We start from the raw sequence: 10,657 nt of genomic DNA, 5'->3' as shown, positions 1-10,657 counted from the left end.
TTCCAAATAAAAATGATTTTTGGTCATTATCTTAGCTGTTAATCAATTAATTACCATTAAATTTTGATAGAAATATAGATCATAAAATGGTCTATCTGATTTACTGAAATAAGATTAGAAAAAACTCACTCATTTTATATGATGAATTTAATAGCGTAAATATTTTAGTTTTTTCGCTCTCCTGAACATTTGTGATTTTAGACTTACACCGGTTTTTCCTGGGGCCGTCGATATGTAATTGAAGTATTTTTCGAATGTGACCTTATTAGGTTACGTTTAGTTTAATGTGTCTTCTAGCATGAATGGATTCCCTACCCCTGCTGTACTCTAAAGATGTTAAATTAAGAATTTATAATCTGTTTGTTATATACAATAAAATTTAAAACAATAATATTTATTATTAATCTATTTTATTATGACAACAAATCAACAGATATGAATACATAGGTACATGACAAAATAATAATATTTTATACAATCTATAGTTTGCAATAAATGTCTTAAGACAATAGAAATTAGTCTGATTGTCATCTTAGTCAAGAGTAATTATGTCTAATGTAGATAATAAAATCTCACACACTTAGTGCTTATAAGTAGTGGATAACCAACCAATACAACAAAAACGCTTTTATCCTTTGCAGTTTTATTTGTATGAAATATTTGACACAGGATTCAACGTAGACTAACAACAACACTAAAACCAACATATATCTTGACTACGATTTTATAGTCCTATAGGTCCGTAGCCAAGATACAATAATTGTAAGGCTATATAGCATCTGGATAAATGTTTGTTGTCACTTTAAAATAACATCAATTTAATACAAATATCTCATTGAGCAGAGTTTGCATTCAAACACCTAACATTTACCACATTATCTTGTAAGAATGAGTCTGAAATATTGAGAAAGGAGGAAGAGTATTGCAAACAGGATCATAGCCCAAGAATACAACAAATAATCAACAAGCCTCAAGTGATATAATCACATTAAACATGTAGAGATTTGTACATGGGTTATGTAAACAAAGCAATACAATTCAAACTATAACACGAGTCACCATTTCGTTTTCAGTACTGCCAATAGAAGAAGAAAATAATGAACTTGTTATGTACCAATACAAGCATAGTTATAATCATTCGAATCAAAATCAAACTATCTTCAAAACTCCTAATATGAAATTCGTATAAGACTCTTTCAATCCACAGTCCAAATTCTTTGGATACAATGCAGTCCATGTCTGGTGGCAAGAAGGCTAATCTATGGAGCTCTATAAATAGTAAGACATTAAATACAATAACTGTAATAGTATACAGACGATTCTGCTTAATTGGGGCGGTCGCTATCTGAATCAAAACAAGAACGGAAACCAAACCAAGGAATTAACAAAAAGTTACATCGTTTGATTGGGACAATATTCCGCTTAATTCCGACAGTAAATATAAGATCACAATACATAATATTATGGTACACATTACAATATATCGCACCGTGAGTGTAAAATCAAGGCATCTGCAAATTTTTCAATTTCGAGATAAAATGCAAAACAACTGCAAAAGTCGTGAACTTGATAATGTAAAAGTGAAGTAATTAAAAGAACATGCAATATAATGTAGATATAAACCAAATATTATGGTTTTTTTTTTAGAAACTCTATTTCTCGTAACAAAGCGAAGACTTCAAACCCTAATATATCCAAAATATGTCTTTTGCAGATGCCTTGGTTTTACACTCACGGTGCGATATGTGTCGCTAAATTTCAAAACCTGCTATAACACTTTTTTGAGATAATTAAAATACATACATCAATGGATTCGTTATTATCGTTATGATCGCCTCCTTCAAAATTCGCTATTGACTGCCATTTATGAAACAAAATCAATGCGTCTATCAATTCCCACTATAACACTATGTATAACATTCAAAAACCTTTTTAGTTTAAAAAGTTTTTATTGATTTTCTCAAAATAATGAAAAAGTGTTACAGCGGGTTTTGAAATTCAGCGACACATATTATCACATAATGTTTAGAGTTGTGTCAGTATGGCGCAGAACCGATCGTTAGACCTGTAGGAGTCTACCACTACCGTACGTATTCAGTTACCTCTACAATCACCTCATGTGTGTGACTTATGTGTGAATTTATGACCCTTGCCAAGATGCCAAGAAATGATTAGACACTTTCAAGTAAAAATGCTTTTATTTTATAAATTATTATTTTCCTGGCTATTATTCTATAGAATTACGAGAGATAAATGAGTTGCTTAGTCGCTAAACCCACTCTGGAGGTTTTTTTGAATTTCGAGTAAATCATGAAAAACTGTATTGTCCATTTACATTGATGTTGATGCTAGTAGTGGTGACGTTTGTATAGCGATTTTAATGTATGCTAAAAATCATGGTTTGACTTGTGGCGTCTGATTCGTCGGCTATGTAGAGCGGATTCAGTAACCTGTTATTTATCCTAAAGCGGATTTGGTGACACAAGTCAATATTCGTTTTAATTTTTTGATGAAACATGGCAGAATTTAAAACTCACACCTCGATAGGCTAAACCTATTGATATAGCACATACTTACATTCAAAACTAATTTTATTGAAAAGTCGTCCAGCGGGTTCGGCGACTAAGCAACTCAAATATTTTTATGTGGAATTCAATTAATAATTGAGAGAGCCATATGTCCCAATTAAGCAGAATCGACTATATTCTTAACTAAAATGAATGATTAGATGTCAAACACAGTGAACAGTACCGCCACATTTGTGTGTTCAATAGACAGTATACATTTAATGCAAAACTAATGAAATCTATGTTAAACTATATAAATACAATGTAAAGAAAGCATTAACATAACAACTGTCCACTTCCAGAATATCAAGATGACTCCGCAAGTCTGTTTGCTTGTATTTTACTCAAAGTTTCTGCTTGCTCGGCGAACAACGGTTCATAGGTTGGCAGCTCTAGTAAGGGTATATTTTCTAATTCGTTCGCCCATTGGTTCACCCTGCACACCACGTTCACTTTCTCCACTCCGTTTAACTGAAAATTAAATTATTTAGATTTTAATTGTATGTCCATATTTTATTTAATTATAGTTTTATATCCAGAACGGATTAATAAGATAGACATGTGAAGACCAGACAGCATAGACCAGGATTTCAAATGCAGTTTTCGTTTATGACTTAATTATGACCAAGCACAGAAGAGAAATGTGAAAGCCAGTAACCATGGACCAACATCTTGAGGCCAGATTCGGTTTATAACTTTATTACGCACACTTCTTCTTTTGACCATATCCGATAATTCCTAATAGAATCATATGGACCTCCACAGGGTGGAGGATTATATTAACAGATTTTTGTTTTTATGAGAAATGGATGTTAGCCATTTTCTCAACCTATTAGGTCCATAGTCGGACTCCAAACACAAATTGAAAATCAATATGTGTATTTAAAAGACCCAGGATTCGAACCTGGGACCCATGACATTATAAGCTGATGCTTAAGTCGCTCTGCCATCGTGGGGCTGTACTAAGTGTCTTCAAATATTACGAATACTGAATACGTGTGACAAACTTTAATGCATATTTATAATACAGACGTAAATATTGAAAATAACATATCTTTTAACATGTGTTTAAGTTTATCTTATAATTCTCCACGCTCAAGAATCATACCTTGTTACAGCCATACCCAGAAGGTATTCTTATTATTTTGTGTTCCTTGGTTTTGTATAATTGCAATGGCACTTCATTTAAAACTCTCCCAAGGAGACATGGATTGATAATTTACGTGTTAATTTCCATTCATAACACATTTTTTTGGTATGAATCTATCTGATGTCCATTGTAAGAATTGGGATGCATTTTTCCGAAACTGTTATGCTCAAACGCTTTTGTAAATATTTTCTCTTTATTGCCCAGTCTAGACAAAGAACATTTGTAGGTAAACAATGTTTTTCATGCAGTGGAATGAACTTGGACACTTGTATCAACATTTTAAGTGTTCATAAATGTTCATATGTTCACGCACAGATATATCTAGTCTAGGCATAGTATATGTTTTGCATGTATAAAAAAAGTAAAGAAATAAAGGGAAGAATTTTGGGAGGCAACATAACATATCACTTAGGTCCAACTAAGAGGACGTCCATAAATTGAAACCGACTTTTTTGTACCTTATGTGTGACATATAAACTCATGATTTCTATTCATGGAAATATATATTCACTAACTATGTCTGACCGTATCCATTTATATACGGTATACGTTTAAACTTATATACTTAGTGAAAATAATATATTCCCATGAATAGAAATCATAAGTTTGGTATATCACATGGGACAAAACCACATACGGTTTCCATCTATGGATGGCCTCTAAGGTGCCACATTCCGAGGTATTGGCTGGTGAACGATCAAAAATATGAGTGATGGGGTCATTTGAGCAGAGCATATTACATGACATCTTCAAACTCATGACACATAGGGTTGAGATACAACAAGCTGTAGGCAATATACAAAAACCCGCACATCATACAGTCCATAAAAATTGGGCTATGTAATAAGATGAACGAGTCACATATGAAAAAGAAACTGACATTCAGGAAGAAGAAAGGCAAATGAAGACCTAGTCGATATTTTACAGGATGGCGGGATAGTGTGAAGTTGGATTTAAAGACCATGGACGTTCGAAACTGAAGGGAAGCGACTTTAAATAGACCTGGATAATAAGACACTAGAAGAGACTATGATCATGTCGGGTTGTAACGCCAGGATAAAAAAACAGCAATACAAAATATACTAACTGTAACTGTGACAAAGAACTCCTTGTTCTGCAGTGATAGGTCGGGCCCTCTAATTTCAGCAGACGGCATTCCAATGGCGTGTTCCGGCACATGGCATCCCTGCATCCTAAACGCAGCTCTAATATGCCACGGTTCCATCACCCATGGCTGTATTTTGCTCATCGTTACATTTAATACAAAGGTTTGTAAGATGGTAATCAACTGGAATAATTATAAAAATAAACATGTGAGAAAAACCAACCAATATATTATTTAAATTTTGATATTATAACCTTAATATCACAGAAGTCATTATAAGACAGAAATATAATAAATTTTCATGTCCTACTTATGAAAACCGTGACGTCTAAAATGAAAGAGATTTATTCCAACCACCTAACAGCATAAACACTGTTTCTTATATTAATATAGATATTTCTAGATCTGAGATCATCGCAGTGTTACGACTGTGATTGCATAGGAAGTCGCGATGCGTCATTAACATCTGTGTCAGTTTGAAATTGTACAAAACACCTTAAAAGTATATGGGTGGACACGGATAGATTGCAACAATAATATGATAAATATTTATTGTTTTCAAATTATGCATGTTCAATAAAAGAATGTTACATTCTCAAATCTTGCAAATTATTTGTTGAATAAAAAAAATATATTAAAATTACGTAAGTGCAAGTTTGTTATAACAAAAATTTGGAGTGATCCTGATACCGGTTAGTAATTAAGGTAACTTAATACTTTCATTTAAAATACAAGGGCCGATTGCCAATAAGTAACACAATTTAGAAAACATATTTTAGAGCAGGGATGGCGAACCTATGGCACGCAAATGTTTTGTGTTGAAGAGAAAAATTATTTTATAGAGTATTGTAAAAATATTAGTTAACTTCGTCGCAATTAGCTTAGTGGACGTGAACCCCGGGGGGCACAGGTTCAAACCTGCTGGGTGTCATATTTTTCTGAAAAAGATTTTTTCTAGTGGTAATACATCTCAGAAGTATTTTCAAATTACGTATGTTCAATAAAAGATTGTTACATTCTTATATCTTGTGAATTATTAGCTGAATAAAAAAAAAAGTTCATTATAATAATTTCGTTGAAAATATTTTGCGTAATGCTTCTGCTAACCGCTGCGCCTGAAGTTACCATTGTTGGGCTTTATCTAATTAATGTGCATTGAAATGAGAATTTGTGCAAAATTTTCAAATGCCATTATCTTAGAACAAGGTATTTTGAGTTGTTTCCCTATAGAACTAAGGTATTGAAACATGATTTTTAGCATTTCAATCCCCGAGATAATTAATTCTTGGAATACGGGAATGGGACAACTGGACGCCAGAACAATTGGACGCCACACTGTCGTAGACACGTATACAGAACGTAGACGAGGAATTTTAATCTGTTTATATCTACTACTTAGTAGCTTTAATTCATTTTACTCTTAAGGATTAATAATGTTTTTTTTTTATTGCGGATTGATAATTACCATGCCAAAGAGGCCATCCATGGACTGAAACCGTATGCGGTTTAGATCCGTGTGCCATACTAAACTTATGATTTTTGTTCATGAAAATATATTTTCACTAAATTTCGAAGTGTAGGTGTATGGTATAAACGGATACGATCAGATGCTTATAATATACTTTGTGAAAATATATTTCCATGAATAGAAAAGATAAGCTTAGTATGGCACACGGTTCAAAACCGCATACGGTTTCAGTCCATGGATGGCCTATGAGGCTTTATATAAAAATAAAAAACTCTTTTTTCGTTGGAACTTAAACATATGCACGATTAAATCATTATTAACGTGTGCATATTTAAATTCTCACCAACTATTAAGTCATAATGCAATAATTTAAATATAAATAACAATATAAATTTTTTTTTTTTAAAAGTACCTATAAGTAAATAACGTCTATTTATTTTCGAATTGCGTGGCGTTGTGTTGTCCCGGCGCCAAATCTTCCTAGACCCTTGGAATACATCATAGCACTAATTTTATTACTATTTTTAATGATTTTGGAGTAAAGTATTATTGTGAAATAGATTTGATGGTTTACGGAATCAGTAATAAGGCGGTTGTCATGGTACTCACTTTTTCCACATGTGGCGAACTAAATTGGTCTATTTCGCCGACTTTAGCTTTTGGATATTTCACAGCGTTTTTTGGAGTATTGTACACCGCCAATCCAGGTAACAAAAACCTCTCATACGCAAACTGTGGTCTCATTTCCAAAATGTCTCCTCTATTTCCAAGACCTGAAATGTTTGTTTCACATCATTTATTGAGTATGGCTCAGTGGCGAAGGGTAACTTTTGGAAAGAGGTAGGCTGTGGAGTAACCACGCTTGTCAGATATATTTACGGGAAATAAGAAGATAACCCAATATTACTTACTACTGATGAATAGGTACACTAAATCGATGAAATTTAAAAAGCTCAATTAGTTTGATATAATTAGTTTATAAATAAGCAATAAGTTTGAATTATGTATTTTCCTAAACATTTATAAACGTAACATACGCTCAAAATATATTACCTATCTGAGCTTGAGCAGAACACTACATATTATATTAAAGTTTAACACAAATGATTCTGCAATACAAATGACATGCGGCTAATCTAAGTATTAGTCTTACTTTCAGATATTCAGGTTCAGTCTAAATAAATAGGAAAAAAAATTCAGCGTCTTTGGTTGTTTAATTTTTTTGCCTTTTCAATCAATTACAAAATATTCATACCTTTCGCATACTGCGTAAGAATAACACTAATCGGTGGATGCGGGAGCACATTTTTGTTGACAACCAAATCATAAATGAAATCACTCGATTTCAGTTTCTGGGGCGCATATCCTTTTTTATGCAAGCGTGGTGCAAAGCGACGCTTTAAAACAAAAGTATTCTAAAAAAAGACAAGATATGTCATAATTTTTATATACAAATTCATAGCAGGGTATAATTTCAACAATGGAACGTGATAAATAAGAAAAAAAGTGCATAATTATCTAAGCTACCTGAACACAATCAGTATTACAGCCGTTTCACACGGCACACCTGTATCCAGCCACCGGCGTGTCGAGATGCCGCATTTACACATAAATGAATGGGTGCATTCAGACGGAGACACATATGTCTCACGTTTATTTATATGTAAATGCGGCATCTCGACACACCGGTGGCTGGACACAGGTGACCCGTGTTTGTGTAACGCTGTAATGGGTGGAGTGATTGAATGAACAAATGCATATTCGAATATTTTGATATCAGTATTGGCCAAGGCCCACTAATAATCAGGCCATGACACGAAACTCTAAACTTAGATGGTAGTGGTAGCTGTTGGTCATACTTTAAATGCAATGTGGTAAAATGTTTGTAAGTAGAGAATGATCATTGATGCATGCCATTTCCATAGATACTGTCAGTTCACTGACGCGGTGTTACTGTCAGTAATATTAGGCATGTAGGGTTTGCTTTCAAAGAAGTACTGAGTAAGATATATAATATTATTGGATTTAGAAGCACTTATTTCTTTTTAAGTAGTATGTAACAGAAATACTGAATTAATAATGAACTATGTCATGAATAAATTGCATTTGGAAAAAATGTTTTTTTTTATAATATTAAAGTATTCAATATAGGTATGTATGTAATCTGCCATTCCTAGCTTTAGTATAATGTTATGATGGGAAGAAGTATTGGATATACCCTTGTTTGTTGCAAATTGAGGCCAACATTGGCAGCATAACTGAATTGGGTGAAGCCAGTAAGAGTTTTAAACATTTTCTCTCAGGTTTCTACACTTTAGCACTTTTGTAATACAGTTGACAGTAAGATAACCTCAAAACCGGAATTTAATAGACAATAAAATAATAATATAACTTATAACCATAGAGTACGGACAGTGAATAAATAATATTCATGAAATAAATAGACTGTTTCGGTAAAATTCAAAGAGATTGGCAGTCAGTCTCTTTGGTAAAATTCGTGTGTAAATTAATTTTACTAGTTTAAAGAATAGTTTTTTAATAATATACAAAATTTTGTTCCATTTAATTGTGCGTAAAATGTTTCTACATAATAATACAATATGGCCGTGGAACATTTTATTCAAATAACAGAATAATAAAATTGATGGCAGATTACTAACTATTGACACCGGATAATACGTTCTTCATTTAGCATTTCAGCAAGCGGTAATGTGTACCCATTTTAACGTTTCCGCCATCTACCGATTGTTTGAGATGCGACGGTTATTCATTTGTTGAGAAAAATGTTTCAATTATATATAAATTTGACAATATTGTTTCGTATCATAATATATTATACAATAGGTATACATACAAATTTACCTACTTGCTTATTTTTGAATCACTCAGAATAAAATTCCTTAGGCAAAATGTCACTCTTATGCAGTTTTACAATGCCATCCCCTTTCATTCTCTCTCTCTCTCTTCAATCTCAAATTGTATGCGAAATTGTTAGATAAAAAATCTTTAAAAGATTAAAGCATTTTCATAGAACCCACTGTCAAATAGCGGTGATTTTAGGTACGAGTAGATCTGAGGCGGTAACAAGTATGGAGGCCACTTTCTGATTTTTTCATCCGTCATAACTAAAACTTCCTTTGTTCAAAACACTATGCTCGACTTGTCAATGGTTCACCACATCTTAAAATAGCTTCATTCAGTTTTTCTATTGAAAATAATACCATATTTAAAATCTCAGTACTTTTAAACGAAGCAATAAGCATTGACCGCTTAATGGAAAACCGCCAGTTTTCAGAATTTGTAATGATCATTTTTGTATTTTCATTTGCCACCCCTATGCCATGACCTGCCTACCCCCACGGGACGTCAGTCACTGTCTTTATTGGATCTTAATAATTTAATATTAAAACTATATAAATATATATGACATTTCTAACTTACTTAGCTATTTTGTCTTGCCTTTCCCCTTACCCATTATAAGATTCAATATGGGTAAAAAACACGATGTTTAGTTTACTACATGCAAACGTCGTAGAAATGTGTTGCATGAAGCTGTAAAAGTATGAATAGGATTCCAACACTAAGATTCTAACAAGTCGTATAATGCAAGCTGGATATTTTGATAAATGAAATTGAATTTGCAATATTTAAACTGTAAAATAAAAAACCACCCGGCGTGACAAAATACAAGCCATGCTCCTAAAACAGTTAGATAAAATAAAAAGGAATGAATATTCTATTGAATACCTGCAATATGTTGTGAAGTAGCAGAAAATAACCCCACATTTGGACAGATTTCAATTTATCCTAATACACAAGTTTCACTGTATGTACTCAGCCAACCTATCAACACTATACATCAGTTGTTAGATTCCAAAAGGCAGATGTTGGAGGTCCTCCTAGAGATGGGAGCTAAAACACACCTTGTATCTCTCAAGGCAAGTATTTATAACCATAGCTCTCCCATAACGATCATTGATGTAAAATCCTAAAAAATCCAAGGGCAGAAGGGACTTCGAAAGGGGTGTATTCTTTCTCCAAATTTCTTCATCTGTATGACGAACATATTATTATCATGAGAGCACTTAAGAATTGATCAAGCGGCATCGCTGTTAGGAAGTAAAAATCTCTCTAATTTTAGATATGCGAACACACAGAGATGGCTACGAAAAAATGTTTAACGATTTACAGAAACCGATTATTTAAAGTGATATTAAATAATGTTGACGTTCAAAGATAGGAGTCTAAATGTGTGAAATTAAAGCAAAGGAAAGGACCGCCAATCCACCGATTAAGTTAGCTACAAGTGACTTCGCATTGCAGGTTCATTTACAGAGAACTTCACACTACTGCTATGACATTTATTT

At 33.0% G+C, this 10,657-nt stretch overlaps 1 protein-coding gene across 2 annotated transcripts; it reads right to left on the bottom strand.

Moving 5' to 3' along the window:
* Positions 1–402: 402 nt before the first annotated feature.
* Positions 403–8,663, bottom strand: mRpL9 (mitochondrial ribosomal protein L9). 2 transcript variants are annotated; one of them, XR_015070773.1, is made up of 6 exons: positions 8,509–8,659; positions 7,546–7,705; positions 6,900–7,063; positions 4,805–5,005; positions 1,766–3,038; positions 403–1,511 (listed from the first exon to the last, which is right to left on the bottom strand). XR_015070773.1 is itself a non-coding variant. In XM_085948090.1 (5 exons), exons 1-5 carry the CDS (start codon positions 8,581–8,583, stop codon positions 2,874–2,876), a joined length of 765 nt encoding a protein of 254 aa, XP_085804216.1. In that variant the 5' UTR covers positions 8,584–8,663; the 3' UTR covers positions 403–2,873. The 2 variants fall into 2 exon arrangements, 1 of the variants encoding a protein (XP_085804216.1); XM_085948090.1 differs by having other exon boundaries at positions 403–3,038; positions 8,509–8,663.
* Between the last annotated feature and the right edge of the window lie 1,994 nt (positions 8,664–10,657).

This window comes from Rhyacophila brunnea, unplaced genomic scaffold (assembly GCF_057557595.1).
Source record: "Rhyacophila brunnea isolate RB1 unplaced genomic scaffold, BYU_Rbru_1.0 scaffold_20, whole genome shotgun sequence".
Taxonomy (NCBI): domain Eukaryota; kingdom Metazoa; phylum Arthropoda; class Insecta; order Trichoptera; family Rhyacophilidae; genus Rhyacophila; species Rhyacophila brunnea.
The sequence above is the reverse complement of the archived record's forward strand: the minus strand, read 5'-3'. Positions and strand labels throughout refer to the sequence as shown.